Source organism: Elephantulus edwardii, unplaced genomic scaffold (genome assembly GCF_000299155.1).
Source record: "Elephantulus edwardii isolate Elephantulus edwardi_28Jun2011 unplaced genomic scaffold, EleEdw1.0 scaffold00017, whole genome shotgun sequence".
NCBI lineage: Eukaryota > Metazoa > Chordata > Mammalia > Macroscelidea > Macroscelididae > Elephantulus > Elephantulus edwardii.
In genome coordinates this window covers 18124377-18142328 of record NW_006399767.1, presented here as the reverse complement: position 1 = coordinate 18142328, position 17952 = coordinate 18124377, and the positions used below count along the sequence as shown (strand labels likewise).

General features: G+C 46.0%; 1 protein-coding gene across 1 annotated transcript in view; it reads right to left on the bottom strand.

Annotated features, from left to right (window-relative positions):
* Positions 1-17952, bottom strand: part of LOC102862754 (leucine-rich repeat and fibronectin type-III domain-containing protein 2-like) — a 334434-nt gene that overhangs the window by 59891 nt on the left and 256591 nt on the right. Inside the window, exon 2 of the mRNA XM_006882013.1 lies at positions 1699-3123. Coding sequence (XP_006882075.1) covers positions 1699-3098 — 1400 coding nt within the window. The 5' untranslated portion in view covers positions 3099-3123. The remainder of the gene's footprint in view (positions 1-1698; positions 3124-17952) is intronic.

Below are 17952 nucleotides of genomic sequence, written 5' to 3'. Positions count from 1 at the left end.
ATTGAATGCATAAAATCAACCACAGACAATTTCAATTAAAATCACTCAATCCTCAAGTAAGTAAGATTCCAGGGCATGACCTGCCTGTTTAATTGGAAATGAGGCGGGAAAGGGGTGGGGGCATCTGTTCCTAATGACATACTTTAGTGGCCAAGTGATAAAGAGTTGAGTTGCCAACCCAAAGGCATGTGGTTCAAATCCACCAGCTGCTCTGAGGAAGAAAGATGGACATTCTCCTCCTGTGTGATTTACTGTGTTGTGTCTGAAAACCCACTGGAGGAGCAGCTACGAGAGTTTCGACACAAAGGCACATCACAACAAAGACATAAGGACTCTACTGTAGTTGTCCTGTCAGGACTTCCTCTTCTCCAGGCTTAGGAAATGGCCTCTTGATCTTCCTAACAACTTTAGCAGGTGAACCTCCCTGTCTCCACTTCCTGAGGAGGTCACTGTAGTGCAGATGGACAGAATGATACCATCAGTACAGGGGTTCATATTACCCGGAGCTCATCTGGGAATTCTGTGAGACCAGTTGAGAAAGAAACGCTCCCCTCCCTAAATCCAGGGCTGCTTAGAAGGCTGCTAATTTTGTTCGCAAGTAGAACAAAATCTACAAAAGAGAAGACATTCTGGGAGTTCCTGGGAGCCAAAAATATGATTAAGTATCAGCAAGATCTGGCAATTTTCTTCTGAAAGGGCAAGGCCTTGAACATTCTATACAGCAGTTCTGCTAAGTACACATGGGGTCAGTAAAAGTGGGAATTGACTCATGATGAAATTTGGTGTACTGGTGACCCATGAGGAGGTGTGATCCTAGCTCAAAGGCCAGTCTTCTCTGACAGTTTGAAAACACCAGTCTCAGAAATCCTCAGGAAGGTCTCCTCCTATGCAACTTACAACCTCAAAAACCTGCTGGAGGGACAGCTATAAGTGGATTCTGAATGAGAAAAGAAGAACTAATAACAATAAACTCTGGGACCACAAGCTGTTTGGGGGGATGCCTTTGACCCTGCTGAGCCTGAAGCAGGTCTCTCATGTTTCAAACGCTGAGTTGCTAAAGCAGGTCCCAACAAATCCCCCTCCCTTCCTCTTATTCTTCAAAGCCAGTTTGAGTTAGACCAATTATCTGCTATTATGTGCCCAGATGAAGATTGGTACTCATTAGCCCCATTTTACAGATGAGGGCACTGAGGCATGCTCAAAGAACCAAATTTATTCATTGCCCAGGGCCGAGCCATGAATTCAGTATCATGCTTTCTGCTTTTAAAGCCTTAACCACTCTTGGTTTGATTCATTTATCCAGGTGAAGGCCAAATTCAGCCCCTTTTAGAGGAGTCAGATCCTTTGCCAAGAGATGTGATCATTGCTCCCATGTGTCCTCCAGGCAGAGCTCAAAACACAAAGTTCTTATGCACAGAAGGACCTAGCACTGTCACCCACGTGGGAGGTGAGGTCCCTCTGCACAAATATCCCACTTGGGATGCTCATGTAGTTCTGTTCTTCTACTTGTATACTTGATATTCTTTTTACTTGTGCTTACCTGCAGACTCCTGAGGGTGCATAGGACCTCAGATCCTCACACAGACCTCTGAGATGACAGCTAGGCAAGGACACCCCAGAACCCTTCCCGAGCCTCTCCTCCTTCCCAGGCGCCCCCTCACCTCCCACCCCGCCTGCCTTTGCCACACCCTCGCTCACCTGTAAATCAGTACCTCATCGTCGGAGCAGTTGTACTGCAGCTGGTACATCTTCACCCGGGGCGCAGACTTGCTGACTGACCACCTAACCAGGGCCGAGCTGGTGGTCACGTCGGACACAAGCACGGCCCGTTCAGGGGGACTCTTGGGAGACTCCCCACCCCCACCGCTGCCCCCGCCGCGGCTGGTCTTGCTGGAGCCGGTGATATCCGAGAGGCGGGACTTGGGGGGCGCCGTGCGGCTGGTGCTGTTGCTGAGGTGCGGCAGCTGGACGATAGACACCTCCACGGTGGCCGTGGCCTCCCCGGCAGCATTGGCGGCAATGCAGGTGAAGGCCCCGCTGTCCTGAGACGTGGTGATGAGGATGTCCAGGGTGCCATTGTCGTACACGGCCGTCCTGGATGAGTTCCCCACCAGGCGGTCATCGGGGGCCACCCAGTGGATGAGGGGGCTGGGGTCCCCAATGGCTTTGCACTTAAGGGTGGCGGCCTGGCCCTCGAGAACCAGGAGCTTGTGCGTGTGCTGGGTGATGAGGGGGGGTTCACACACGAACTCCTCCTCCCGCACGTGCCAGAAGTACCGGCCCTTGAGCCCCCCAGGGGAGCCGCACGTCTCCAGGTCGTCCTCTCGCTCCAGCCTCCGCAGCCAGAGCAGTTCACAGTTGCAGTGCAACGGGTTCCCCCCGAAACTAAAGGACAAGGGTGGGGCAAAGGGCGTGGCAGTCAGGGCAAAGGCCTGAGAGCGGGCGAAGATGGGGTCCGGGGGCAGCTTCTGCAGCCGGTTGGACGTGAGGTCCAGGCGGGCCAGTTTCTGCAGGTCTGCGAAGGTGCCCTCGGCGATGTGGTCCAGCAGGTTGTGGTCCAGGCTCAGCTGGTGCAGGTTGACCATGCGGCGCACCGAGTCCCAGGGCAGGCCGTGCAGGTTGTTGTAGGAGAGGTCCAGGTCCTCCAGGGTCAGCAGGAAGTCCTCGAAGGCCTCGTCGGCGATGCCACCCAGCTGGTTGTTGTTGACAATGAGATGCTGCAGGTTGACCAGGCCGCGCAGCGTGTCCTCCCCGAGGCTGGGCAGCCGGTTGCTGTCCAGGTGCAGGGAGCGGAGGCTCTCAAGGTCTAGGAAGGAGAAGGGCTGGATGTGGCTGATGGTGTTCCTGGACAGGGTCAGGTCTACCAGCCCCGTCATATTGGCGAAGTCCTGGCGGCCAATGTGGATGATGAAGTTGCCGCCCAGGCGCAGCTCCACCGTGCGCCGGTCAATGTCTGGGGGCACAAAGAGCAGCCCCTTGGAGGGGCACAGCGTCCCCAGTGACTCAGACAGGTTCTGGCAGACACAGTACTTGGGACAGGCATCGACCACGGCAAATGCCATGCCAAACGCCAGCAGGCCACCAAGCAGGGTCTCCATGATCTGGTCACTCAGGCTGCAGCGCCTGGAAGAGAGGGACAGAGGATCAGGTCAGGTCATATCTTCCTATTATCAATACCCAGAGCTTCTGGGCCTCACCCCCTCCCTGCCCTGGGATCCAACGTCTGACTGCATAACCACCCACTAAATACACAGGACCTACACTGGGCTGACACACAGTAGGTGCTTTTTGCAGATGGGACAATCTAAGGAATCTGTAACTAGAAACAGCAGTTTGGCTCAAATCTTCATGCCTTGCAGGCTGATGGCTTTCTCACTATTCCGTGTCATGTTAACAGTAAATCTATTTCTGTAGTGCTAAAAACAACCAAATGAGTTGGACTTCTGGAAAATCATATATATCGGTTGTATATCATCAAGCAGACCAGTATTCCTCAGATTGACTTGCTAATTAGCGTTCTTGAAAGATTTTGTAAAAAAAATATTTCTAAATCCAATAAGTTGAGGAAACATTGCCTACTCTCCCAACTCCTAAAGAAACCTGAAAGTATGAGGAAGTTCAGAAGAGTGGAGAGATGCTATTGCGATATAAAAAGTGAGCTAATGCTCAAGTCAGTGTTACTACCAATTTTTAATCCTTTTTTTTTAATGCTCCTATTCTGAGGAGCAGTGGTTAATAGTTTGAAAAAGCAGAGTACCACAGATCCCTGTCTGTCAGATCAAATCCATCAGCAGCTCCACAGGACAGAAATAAGGGCAGTCTCTCATGCAAGTTATGGTTTTGCCCTGAAACCTAAAGGAAGGTGCCGACTTGACAGGAATGAGCTCTGAGTTTGTTTGGGTTTTTTGTTTGTTTGTTTTAAATACAGTAAAAACAACTAGCTGATTGCTGCAGAGGGTCAAGGACTGCAGCCTCCAATATGGATTGAGGCTCATTGTCAAGAAGACAAAGATTCTCACCACTGGACCCATTGGCAGCATCAGGATGGATGGTGAAGAGACTGAGATTGTACACAGCTTTAGTTTGCTTGGCTCCACAGTCAACAGTCTTGGCACCAGCAGCCAGGAAATTAAAAGGCGCACTGCCACGGGAAAGTCTGCTGTTAGGGACCTCTCCAAAGTACTGAAGAGCAATGGTGTCTCTCTGGAGACTAAGGTGTGCCTGATGCAGGCCATGGTCTTCACAATCACTTGTTATGCATCAGAGAGTTGGACAATGACCAAGGAGGATCAAAGGAGAATTGATGCCTTTGAGCTGTGGTGCTGGAGAAGAGTATTGAGAATACCCTGGACTACTAGGAAAACAAACAGATTCGTCCTGGAAAGGGTTAAACTGGGTGGCTCCTTGGAGGCAAGGATTCTGAGGCTCTGTCTAACATACTTTGGACATGTTGTGAGGAGAGACTGGTCCTTGGAGAAGGACATCATGCTTGGGAGGGTGGAGGGACAGCGCAGGAGGGGAAGGCCCTCTATGAGGTGGATTGATTCAGTGACTGGGATAATTGGGATGGGAGTGTCAGAGACAGTGCGATTGGCACAGGACAGAGCAGAATTTAGGGCTGTTGTACATAGGTTCGCTATGAGTCGCAAACGACTCGACGGCACATAACAACAGCAACAACCATCTATCCCAAGGGAGTGAGATGAGGCTGAGGCAGTCTGCTTCCATAAAGATTTATACCCCTGGAAACCCCTTGGGGCAGGCTTTTTGTTCATTTTGGGGTTTTCTTTTTATTTAAAAAATTATTTCATATCAATTTGCTTACAAAGTTCATATACATTGTGTTTCATATTATTCTTCATTCACATTGTGTTTCAACCATTCTCATGCATGCATTATATTTTATACACTTAATCACCATTGGACTATGCCCACCATTACCCTGTCTTTTCTAGTCCTCACCAGATCTTCCCATTTCTTTTACCCCCTCCCTCCACCCACCAAATTGTGCAACCCTGTGATTTCACCTATACTCATCCTCACCTCTCTTCTCTCATCCCTTCCCTCTTTGGGTCCCCACACGTTTTACTAGTTATCCTTCTATTTTTACAATAATGGTCTTATGCATTTTTAACTCTGACCTAGAGAGTCACTAAGAGTTAGAATCAATCAACTCATTGGCACAGGATATATATATTCAACTAGAAATCTATTCCAATTACTTTATTGTGTCTCTATTAAAACAAATCCCCTGTCTAGGACTCTTTAGGTCCAAATATTTCATCTGTCTTTCCTTTGGAGATAAAATGAGTTGTTTTGAGCAGCACTGGGCAACAGAAACAAAGTAAGAGACAGAAATTCTATCCCAAATTTTCTAGTGGCTGTATTTTAAAAGGTAAAGGTAAATGAAACAGAAGAATTGATTTTGGTCATGCACCTTATTTAACCCAGTATATCCAAAACATTACTTTTCAACTGGTAATAAGTTTTAAAAAATACTGGGGTATATTCTTTTTATTTGTACTACGTCTTCCAAATTGATTGTGCATTTTACACTTACAGCACAATTCAAGTGACCATTAGTCACATAGGTCTGAGCAGGGGTTGGCTAATTAGAATCCTTAGACTAATTCAGCCCTCTGGCATTTTTATAAATAAAGTTTTATTGGAATATAGCTATGATAATTTATTTACATGTTGCCTATAGGTTTTTTTAGTGAGTTCTGGAGGCCTAGTGGATAGGGAGTTGTGCTGCCAACCCAAAGGCGAACAGATCAAATCCATCAGGTACTCCATAGGAAAATGGTCAATCTCCTTCCATGAAATTTACAGTCTCTGAAAATTAAGTGAAGCTATGAGTTGGGTCCAATGCAACAGCAAGAAGCGAGCTGAGTTATGGTTACTTTTGTGCTATAATGGCAGAGGGGAGTCATTGTAGCTGATACTCATGGTTTTCAAAGCATTAAGATATTTACTATGTATCCCTTTATGAGAAAAGATTGCTGATCTTTATTCTAAAAGATTTTTTTAATTGTCTTTTCATCTTCATTATTGCCATTCACAATAAAAGCCTCCACTGAAGTACCAAATTACACAGGGATCTGCTTTGTCACCTCCCTTCATGAGCAATCACCTTCCCAGTTCAGTCTCTGCTCTTAGCAAGCCCCTACCTAAGATCGGCCAGCCACCCTAATCAAGGTCTCATAAGGTCTATAGCGGAACACATTGCCATCAAACTGGAATCAACTCAGAGCTGACCCTCTATTGGGTTTGCAAGGCTGTAAATCGCACAGAAGGACCTTATCTATCATTCTCCTGTGGAGAGCAGCAGGTGTATTCCAACCACCAGATGCTTAGCTTTGGGGTTAGAAGCCCAACATCCTACGGAGTAGGCCATTAGGGCTCCCCTCCCATACCAGAGGGGTCAAAATACAGAAGTTTCCCACCTGGCACCTTCATAAGTAAACATGTTCTGACCATCGAGGTCTATATGTAGCTGGCTCTGCTAGACAAACAAAAACCTTCTCCATCTGCATAGGCGCCTTTCTTGTTCTTTAGCCCAAGAGCAGTTCTTTGCAGGATCTGGCCCTGCCCTCTCCTCCAGTTTATCTACTTCCCCTTTGCTATTTATGACTGGCCAGATTAGACACCTCATTTCCTTAAATTCCGTGTTTGTTCCTCTGAGACTTTTCACATGCTCTTAACTCTTCCCTATCTCCATTCCTAGGTGACTGAACTCCTATTCTACCATGAAGTTTCTACCTAAGCCCCACCAACTTCAGAAGAAGCTCCAAAACATACCCCTCTCTTTTTGTTAAAAAAAATCTTTGAAAATAATAAGAATTTTTTTTTGTTCTCTTTGATCTTTTACTTCTCGTACTAAGTCCTTGGTGGCACAAATGGTTAAAAGCTAGAAGGTTGGTAGTTTAACTCCATCCATAGGCATCTAAGAAGAAAGGTCTAGTGGGGTCCCAGCCTTGAAAACCCAAAGGAGCAGTCTATTCTGCACATGTGAGATCGCCATGAATAAGAACTGATGTAACAGCAACTAACAGTTCTACAGGCTCCATGTCCCTCATCACACTTTTAACTATAATCTCTTTATCACTTCCTCAGCTACCCTCCTAGAGTGGAACTTCAATTCTGTCCTTATCTGTCCTGTCCACCCTCCATGACTCTCCAGAATCCAGCACCACATGTGGCTTAGGTTCTTCCCCAATGGATAAGTTTCTACTGAGTAAGTGAATGAATGACAGAGGGTGTCAAGGATGAGCTTCTGGCTGAGCTTAGAAATTCCGTATCATACACACAGTCCAGGGGTCATTTGGCTGTCATCTGAGAAAGCCATCATTACCGAGTGTTTGGGAACCAGAAGAAGCACCAGGAACATGTTCTGACAACCATCGGGCTGTGTTTTCCAGTTATAATTCCCAACTCCCATGACTCACTGTGGTTGTGGAAGGGAGGGGACCATATTTCTCTAAGGGATGTTTGAATCTGCTCAAGTTGAGGTAAAAAATAGCCCCCATACACACAAAGGGATAGTTCATTGGGGGTGCAAACCATTTGCACTCAGCTACTAACCAGAACAGTGGCTGTCTGGACCTACTCGTTGTCGCTCAGAAGCAGGACCTGGTAATGGTCTGCTTCCATAAAAGTTATGTTATTATTGTAGGTATGTAACATCGAGTTGGAACCAACTCATAGCTGACCCTCCAGTAGGATTTCAGAGATAGTCAATCATATGAGAGGAGACTTCCCATCTTTTTGTCATGAAGCAACTGGTGGACCTGAGCCATGAGCAGTTCCTTACCATTACGCCACCAGAGCTCCTTGTAAAGATTAAAATCAAGAGGAAAATCAAACCAAACCAACAAATCTATGGAAATTTCTACCCTGTGACACATTGATTCTCCATAAGTCAGAATCAACTTTATCAACTTGATGACAATGCATTTTGATATTTGATACCCCCCTCCCCCCGCCCCATTTACTAGGGAAGCTCAACATCAAGAAGACAAAGATTTTCACCACTGGGTCAGTTGGCAGCACCATGATAGATGGTAAAGAGATTGAGGCCGTTAACAGTTATGGCTTGCTCGGTTCCACAATCAACACTCCTGACACAGCACTCAGGAAATCAAAAGATGAATTGCACTGGGAAAATGTGTTGTCAGGGACTGTTCCAGAGAACTGAGAAGCAACAATGTCAGTCTAGAGACTAAGGTGCACCTGATCTAGGTCATAGTCTTCACTATTACTTGCTATGTATCAGAGAGCTGGATAATTACTAAGGATGACAGAAGAAAAATAGATGCCTTTGAGTTGTGATGCTGAAGAACAGTCTTGAACATATTATGAACCACCAAGAAAATAAATAAAATCTATCTTTGAAGCTCCATCTCCCATACTTTGGGCAGGTGGCCAGGAGGGACTGGTCCTTGGAGAAGGACATCATGCTTGGAAGGGTGGAGGTGACAGCACAGAAGAGGAAGACCCCAGATGAGATGGATTAATACAGTAACTGGGCCAATCAGGGTATGTGTGTCAGAGTTAGTGAGATTGGTTCAGGACAGAGCAGGTTTCAGAGCTGTTGTACACCAGGTCACCATGAGTTGCTGGTAACTCGACTACACATAACAACTACAACAACAACAACAGGGGCCACTTGCCTGCACTGGAGAAGATGGAAGGCAATGTTCTGGAAGTGTATAACCTCATGGAAAAGGTGATCTTCCTTATGTGCTCTAGTCAACAAATACTGAGAGGTTTCTGAGACTAAACAGAACCTCCCAGCATTTTCACACCACAGCACACAAGGAATATTTGGTCTGGAGCACCTGGGTCTATGGCCATCAGGGCTGTTAATGTACCAGGTATCTTCAGTCTGTCCTCCAGGTTCTCTCTCTCCTCTCTCTTCCCCCACCCTGCATCCTGCCCAAGGCTGGCACTGCACGTATGGACATGGAGGGCAGACCGGCCACTTTGTCCTATGCTGTCCATCCATTTGAAATAAACTGCAAGGACTGAGGCAGACATAGGAGATCCAGACACACTGGGATATATCACCGCCTGGAGTCTCAGAGGCATGAGGCCTATTGTTTGAAATAGCTTTGTCCTTGCAAATTATGCTAAATAAACCACATTAAAAAAGAAAAAGTTTGTTGAGGATTAACAAATGTCTAATGAATTCAAATCGGTGACATAATAGAGCTGGATAAATATATTTTAAGTAATCAGTGTGGAAGATTACTGACAGAAGAGTGACTATTGAATCTTAATTAAAATTGCATTCTGAGAACTGTCACTTAATATATTACCCTAACAGCCAAACAAAAGGCAGCTTAAACCCCAAAATGGGAGGGAGGTGAGGAGGACTCAATGGATACATTTAATTAGTGCAAATTCAGGGGCGGAGTATGGTTGAAGAGGTGTGTGTGTGTGTGTGTGTGTGTGTGTGTGTGTGTGTGTGTGTATGTGTGCGCATGCGTGTGCTCTCTTTTAAGCAGGAATTTGAACAGATGCTGGAGGGAGGAAGCCCATTCCTCGGTTGCACTAAACATCCCAGATGGTTTGGGTAGTGAAGGTAGGCGGGCAAGATTAGGTGATGATTAGAAAGACAGGGTCAGTGTTGGGAGCAAAGGCATAAAGAAATGAAAGTGGGCGGGAGGGGCAGTGGGATTATTTGTGGATAAAACTGAGAGAGGTTCCTTCCTGAAATGGATGCTGGTATCAAATGTCAGAATCGGCCTTCAAAAGAGGAATGCGTCTGCAAAGGAGCCTGGGCCTTGTCAGCTCAGAATGTCTATGAGCCAGGACTAGAGGTGGGGTGAGGGGATAGAAGGGAGGTGGGCCAGGGTGCTTCCGAGGAGCAGGGAGAGGAAGGAGAGATGCCAAGGGATTCACATGACTCCCGGGAAGTTCATCCAGGGCAGAAACGGCGGCTCCTGCCTCTTATTATTTTCCTTTGTCTTCCCAAATTTTCTTCAATGTGAGCATGAACACTGTCCTAGCCCAGGAGGTGCTCTTGTGCAATGAAAAGGGTCTTTTGCAATACCCCTTAGCCGAGCAATGGTGTTCTGGTGGAGTAGTCTGTAGAAAGTTATGCTGTTGAACGAAAGGCCAAGCCTTTGGTTCAAATCCATTAGCAGCTCTGAGGGAGAAAAATGAAGGATCTTCTCCCGCTTGATTTACAGCTTCGGAAACCACTGTAGGGTCATCAGTGATTTGGCTCTGACTCCATGGCAATGACTTTTTTTAGATGAGCAATGTTGTGCAGTGAGCAGCTGGGCCTACCTTATAGCCCTATTCTTATTCTAAACACCTAACGCTCTGGTGCTTGTTGCTGTTGTTGTTGTGTACTTTAGGGTCAGAACTGATCCTTAGCTGACCCTCCAGTGGGTTTTCAGAGGCAGTTAATTGCACAGGAGACTGCCCACCCTTCTCCTGTGTAGCACCTGGTGGCCTTGAACCATATGCCTTTAGGATTGCAGTGCAGCTTCTTGCCACTAGTCCATCAGAGCTCCCTGATGGCTTAGGTAAGGAATTGTGCTGCCAACTCAAAGGCACAATGTTCAAGTCCACCAGCTATTCTGTGGGAGAAAGATGGGCAATCTCCTCATGTGCAATTAATTGACTCAATAATACATAAAAATAACAAAAGCATAATTGTAAATACCAGAAAATCAAACCCAAAGCACACCACTTCTTAGTTGATTCTGACTTACAGTAACCTCATAAGACAGGGTAGAACTATAACATATCTTTTCTGAGTCTATTATTTTCCCCCTCTTTTTCTTTTTTAATTGAGATTTTCATGAAAGTTTATAGAGAATTTGGATTTCCATTCATTCATTGTTGCACATGAGACTATAAATTTTAAGAAAGCAGGCTGCCACATCTTTGCCCCCGCCACTGTTTCTTTCTTTCTTTTTTTGGCAGCCACATGCTTTTAACCACTGCATCACCAAGGGTCTTTGATGAGGTTCCAAGAGGCTTGATAATACCGAGCCAGTCACCATGGAATCTATTTTGTCTCATGGTGGCCTCTTCTGTCAGAGAAGGGTTTTCTGTGTCTGATACTTTATACTTGTTTTGTGGCTGATATTTTGAAGTACTGGTCACCAGATCTTTCTTCCACAGCCTCTCTGATTGGGTTCTAATTGCCAGCCTTCCAGTTAGTGCACAGCTGTAGGCCACCCACTCTGTGTGGGTGAGTCCCAGGGAAGGGACTCCTTCAAAGAGCGTTGGGTCTCTGCCTCACCTCCCGGCTAGATGGAGAAGAACCATGATTTGACTTCAATATCATCTGGCTCTTACAGTAGGGGCGCCTCACAGTAGATGAAGCCTCTCTGGATGCTTCCATGGGCCTGTTGCACACAGAAAAATTGGCTTCATCAACTGTGGGATCGCTTAGTGACTAACTAGCAACCCAACTGTTCTACTGAAATTAGGCCCTTGTGTTTCCTGCGTGAAGGCCAGCCGGCATGAAGCTCTAGTGCTTTCAGAAGCCGAGACTCGCTGACTTAGAAGGACCCACCTCTCAGGACCTGGCCACGGCCAGTCAGTCTCTCTCTCACACACATACACCACGTACACACTCAGAAATGTACTGTCAGTAAATATAGAGTTGTGGGAACTAGGCTGCCGCTTTGTAAGCCGAGCCTCCAGATGGGATTTTATTTTTAAAACAAAAGGAAGAAGAAAGAGGAGCCCAGAAAGTGAAAAAAGAAAAAAAGAGATAAAAGATTTGGAAGCAGGAAAGGAAATTTCTTGCTCTGTGGCTTGAAGACAGGCGACCACAGTGTCCCTCCCACCGGTGGCCTTTCTCCTGCCTGCCTTCTCTCAGCCCCTGGGCCCTGCCTCCCAGTCAGAACCTCCTCGAGCTGTTCTAGACAGAAGAGGCAACACTTAGCAGATGGCTGGCACGATATATGTGACATCTCTCCACCCTGATTTCCATTTAAAAGATACCGCAGCAACCAGCCAAGGAGCCACCCGCCCCACCAGCCTGTAAATCAAGCAAGATGCCTGTCTCTGCTTCAGGTAAAAAGAAATGGCCCCTCCAGGGTGCTCGGGGCCAGGAGAGTGTGAATTAATATGAGTGGGAGGGGCTCAGATCGGCAACGGAGAGGAAGCCGCCCGAGTCTTCTTCCCACCATTCCCTCCCACAGCCCTCGCTACTCCCCATAAATCATACATCTCAAGGTATGCCCTGGAGAGAATGGAGTTGCCTTCCATTTGGGTTAAGGGAGAACTAGACCTAAGCACTGGTTGATGAAGATGCTTCTCTAGGCAGGTGGTCAAAAGGCTCCCAGCACCATACTGGGCTCCAATGATAAGCCACCATGTCTATCCTGCCCCACCCCACTCCTCCCAAGGGGTCTCACCCTCAAGATACAACAATCTTAGGCTTCCTTTTTTAAAACAGCTAAAATCAACACTTTTATTACCTCACAGTTCTGCAGGGCAAAATACCAGGTCTAGCATGACTCAGCTGTGTCTTTTGCTTAAAGTATAACAAGGCCAAAATCAAGGTATTGGCAGAAATCCGGGGGTGAATCCACTTCCAAGTTCATTCAAGCCAGTGACAATTCAGTTATTTGCCACTGTAGGCTGAAGTTCCCTCTTCTTCTTTCTCTTCTCCATTTTCTCCTCCTTCTCTGCTTTCTTCTTCTTCTATTCTTCCCCCTTCTCTTTCTCCTTCTCCTCCACCTTCTTTTTTCTCCTCTTCTGCTGGGGCAGTTTCTGGTTGGGCAGGTTTTGGAGGAGGTGCCACCTGGTATGGAAGCAGGTCTGGTACTTGTCTTGATACTGCAGCCAGAGCCCCTAGGACAGAGCAGAACTGCCCCAGACTATTTCCAAGGCTGTAAATCTCCGAAGCTGCTATCTTTCTTCTGCGATGCAGCCAGTGGGTTCAAACAAGCCAATAACCACACCACTAGGGTTGTCCCCCAACTCAAGGTAGTGCCTTTCCAAGGTCCAGAGAGGTTGCTGTGCAACCCCCCCTCCCCCGCCCTTTATAGCGAAGGAGAAGGTCAGGAACCAGGTGACCCTCAGATAGCTAGGCTTCTTGTAAGAGCAAGAAAAATGAAATCAAATCAAGGAACTGGTTTCTTAAATCTCCCTTCTACTGTACTACTTAGAGTAGACATGGATTCCATAGTCCAATGCATGATCCTTCTAGAATCTTAAGGGGGGAAAAGGTGAGGGGAAGGGGTGTGTGTGTGTGTGTGTGTGTGTGTGTGTGTGTGTGTGTGTGTGTTTAAGATGGAACTAACTCCTGTACTCAGAAATCCCTGGACCTAAGCGAGCTCCTGTTCTGAGGTTGGAATCAGTTTCCAGTTTGAAGGCCGAGAAGACAAAACCCCCAAGGGAGGCCACTGTCTTCAGGAAGATGATGGCTTTGTAGCTGCAGAAAGACATGCTCACCGCATGTACAAGAACACTTCCGGTGTGTCCCCCAACAAAGCTAGGGAGACATGACCCACATCCTGAACCCCATCTTCTTCATACACTAGGCTGAAAAGGGGTGTTCAGTAGCAAAGGCAGCTGAAGAGACAGGGGAAAACTGATGTCTAAAGGACCAAAAGGTCAGAAGGAACCTCTTTAGGCTCTGTTGTGCAAGATAAGCAGTTATTACTGCAAGTTATTAAGCTCAGAACTGCTTTCTTTATGTCCTCAGTGACAACATTATGCCTCCACATTAATGCGTCCATGGGAGCGCCTACTCTGTAGAATATAATTGTGTGTCTGCCTGGCATCTACCCTATTCACCTGGGCACCTCTTATTGAAAGAGAGTGCATGACGCTCAACTCTGAATCTTCAGCAGCATGTGCAGTACCTGGCACAGAGTCCGCACTCAGGATACGCTGAATGAAGGAATGAATGTTTGAATGAATGAATGAACTCATACTTAGCATAAACGTCATCCACTTATTACCATGTATGTACACTTTTTAACTTGCAGGGAGATCAGCTGGTCCTTGTGAGAGAAAGGCTGAGACTGTTGAAAAATTAATCCCCCCAGAGTTGTTAATGTTGTTTTAAGCCCCTAACAAATGTCTGTGAGGCAGAAAGATGGTGAATACTATGCTGAGTGAAATATCCCAGTCACAAAAGGACAAATATTACATGATGCCACTGTTGTAGAATGGGACTAACCTCAGGGTTGGGGAGAGACTGAATAAGATGGGTTCAATAATGTATACTGCACTGAAACAGAAGAGGGAGAAAACTGTGTAAAAGAGATATGTGACTGGGTATTTCTGTCATCACAGGTGTCTAGAGCGAGGGCTACACGGTGGAGGGGACCTGGGGGAGGGTTTGTAAAACAATGAAAGAATCTTTTCTTTTAGTTTTCCATAATTTTTGACTCATGCACTTATAACTTGTTAGTTAAATTTGTGTCTTCTAGGTTGCAACCCCCCCATGATACATCTTCAGGGATATGAACATGTACGGCTAAGCACAATTAATAACAGTGCATCTAAATTCCAAAATCAATCTCCATAATAGTCTATGTGTTTCCTACTGCCAAAGGGGCCCTTTAGAGTAGTGAGAGAAGATCTTCACCCTGAAACCCACAGCGTCCCTTTTCAGCAGGAAGTAGCTAAGAGAATACGCCATCCCCTTTTCCTTATGAATCAGGGTGAAGTCTCTCTCAGGGAGGAGTGATAGGGAATGGCAAAGGACACACCGTCAAAGGAGATTAATCAGAACTGAATTTGACAAGCACTGTGGCAATTGGACAATTAAAACAGACATTCGGATGGTGGGGAAGAAGAACAAACTGGGGAGGAGGGTAGAGAGAATGGTGCAGTAATGAAGGAATGAAAACCCAAAATCCCTGTAAATGTTCATTAAAACTAATAAAATTAAAAAAAAAAAAGAAAGATGGTGAATACTTTGACCCTCTCAACCCTCAAGTGAAACAACCCTGAAGTCCATTCTACACTGCCTCCTACGGGTCCTCAGTAAGCATAAACTTCTTCACCTGAGTCATAGTACTTTTCACATTCTGTGCTTCCTTGTTTCCCTTCTTCCCCTCATATTGTTGCTCTTCTTCCTGTGTTTCCCATAATCACTGCTCAAAAGAATCACACTCCACTCATTGCCATCGAGATGGAATAGATTCACAGCTGACCTTCCAGTAGGGTTTTTGAGGCTATAACAGCAAGGGGAGCTCTGGTGGCCTGTGCAAGAAGCAGTACTGCAATCCTGAAGGCACTCGGTTCAAGGCCACCAGCTGCTCCATGGGAGAAAGATGGGCAATCTCCTCCTGTGTGATTACTGCCTCTGAAATCCCTCTGGAGGGTCAGCTATGGGCTGGTTCCGATCCTATGGTACACAACAACAACAAATAGCAGAGGAGGAAACTGTTCATCTTTCTACAGAGAAGCAGCTGGTAGATTTGAACTGACAGAGAAGTGCACATCAACCCCCTATAGACGATGGCACTAGGGCTCCTCTTAAAAGGAACACTTGCTCTCAAATTCTTGTTTCAGAGCTCATGTTTAGTGAATTTAGCTTAAATGGTTTAGGAATACTATTACCAGTTGTCCTTGAGTGAACTTTAATTTATGACAACTCTATGTGTGTCAGAGTAGAAGTGTGCCCCAGAGGGTTTTCAATAGGTCTGGTCTTTTGGAAGTAGATAGCCAGGCCTTTCTTCTGAGGCATTTTAGTGAGGACTCCAACCTCCAACCTTTGCATTAGCTGCCAAGGACACTAAACATTTGTACCACTCAGAAACTCCATTGTAAGCACAACCAAATAAAATTTGGCCACTGTGAAAATGTAAAATAAATGATGTGGAGGGAAGCTATGAAAATCATGCATGTTATCAGTAAGGCAACCCTAGTATTTAGCAAGTTATTTAGTAGTTAGCAAACCCTAGTATTTACTGAAGAGTTTGTACATAAATAATTGGTAGTGTTATTATTTATTGCTCTCCATTTACATCAACTCAGGCAGCCCCATGCATGCCAAGTACTACTGTGCTCCATCCAGTTTCCAATGGCTGACTTTTCAGAAGCACTTTCTTCTGAGGCACTTCTAGGTGGCCTCGAACTGCTGACCTAAGCATTAAATGCTTAAACATTTATGCTACCCAGGGACTCCCAAATGAGGCATAGCTTACTGAGGCATATCTTCTGCTCAATGTATTTATGCCAAGAACTATGGATTTCTAGCCTGATGCCCTGTGTGCTGCCCATGTGTACAGCTGAGAGGGGTCCCACGTAGGGATGGGATATGTGGTGTGACTGCGGAGGGTGGGATGTGAATGGAAAGTGTGTGTGTGTGTGGAACGCAGAGAGGCGGGAGTCAGAGTCTGACTGAACGTGACTACAGCTGCCTCGCCTTGGTGTGTAAATGCGGGGGTTTCGCATGAATGGAGGTGAGTGAGTGAAGGAACGGGAGTGTTTGCATGAATGGAGGGCTGAGTGGGTGAAGGAGGGCGTGTTTTTCTTAACCAGGGCCTGTGTGAGCAGAGAGTGTGTGAGGAAGGAAGAGGGAGCAAAGCTTGTTTGTTCAGCTTTGATGGAAACAAATGCTATTTTGCTGCTGTGTTGTCAACTTCAAATGCATTAATCTCCATGGTTGCCTGTGATCTGTCCCTGCTTTGGGGACACAGACAGCCCACAGGCTGGCAGTTCTCAGCACCCATGTAGTCCTTGGCCTGCCTCCCTGTTACTCCCTGTCAGAATCCACTCTAGCTCTCACTTTCACTTTGATTCAGTCATGACTTTAAAGATTGTGTTTCTAAAATCATCTCCCTGATATTTCAAGCATCTTTTATATTCGCCTTCTGAAATCTCAAAAGGGGGTCCAGCTCTGAAAATGAATTAAATGACTGTTGTTGTTAGGTGCTGTCAAGTTGAGAATGACTTATAATGACCCTATGAACAGCCAACCTAAACCCGGTCCTGTCATGTGCCATCCTCATCATCTCTGAAACCCTCGAACCCATTGCTGAAGTCACCGTGTTAGTCGCTCCCTTTGGGGATCTTCCTCTCCTTTGCTGACCTCCCATCTTACTGAGCATGATGTCCCTCTCCAACGAATAGTCTCATCTACCAACATGTACAAAGTATACAGATGAAGCTTCACCGTCTTTGCCTCCAGCGAGCACTCCAGCGGTACCCTCTCCAAGACATGAATAGATCACCTCCTTTTACCACAGAGGGAGCGCTGGTGGCACATTCTGTAGGGAGCTGTGCTGCTAAGTTCAAGGCAGCACCTCTCTGGCAGTTCGAATCCACTAGTGGCTCTATGAGATAAAGATGGACAGTCTTCTCCTGTGTAATTTGCAGCCTCTGAAAACCCACTGCATGGTCTGCTCTAACTTGGTAAGACTCAAGGGCAATGAATTTGAGGGGGTTTTTAAACTTTATTAATTTTTTTAAATATTGGTTTGCTTACAAAGTTCATATACATGGTGCTTCACAGTATTCTTCATTCACACTGTATTTCATAAAATCATTCTCATACCTTATGTTTTATAAAATTAATCACCATTGGACCATGCCCATCATTACCTGCCTTTTTAGGTTTCTGCCGATCTTTCCCATTTCTTTGTGCAACCTTGTGGTTTCACCCATATTCATCCTCACCCCTCTGCTCCCTCCCACCCTCCTTTCGTTCCCCATACCTGGTTTACTAGTTAGTCTTCTATTTTTACAATAAGGATCTTATGCACTATTTGTCCTTATGAGACAGAGTTATTTCACTCAGCATAATGATCTCTAGTCTTTCCTACGTGAGGTAATATTTTTTTAAATAGTTGCTCCTGAGTGCTACATAGTATTCCATCACATGAATTCCTCAATTCATATGATGAATTCTCACAATTTCTCAATCCATTCAATTGTTGTTGGACATTTGGGCTGTTTTCATGTTTTGTGATGGTGAATAACACTGTTATGAACATTGGTGTACAAATCTCCATT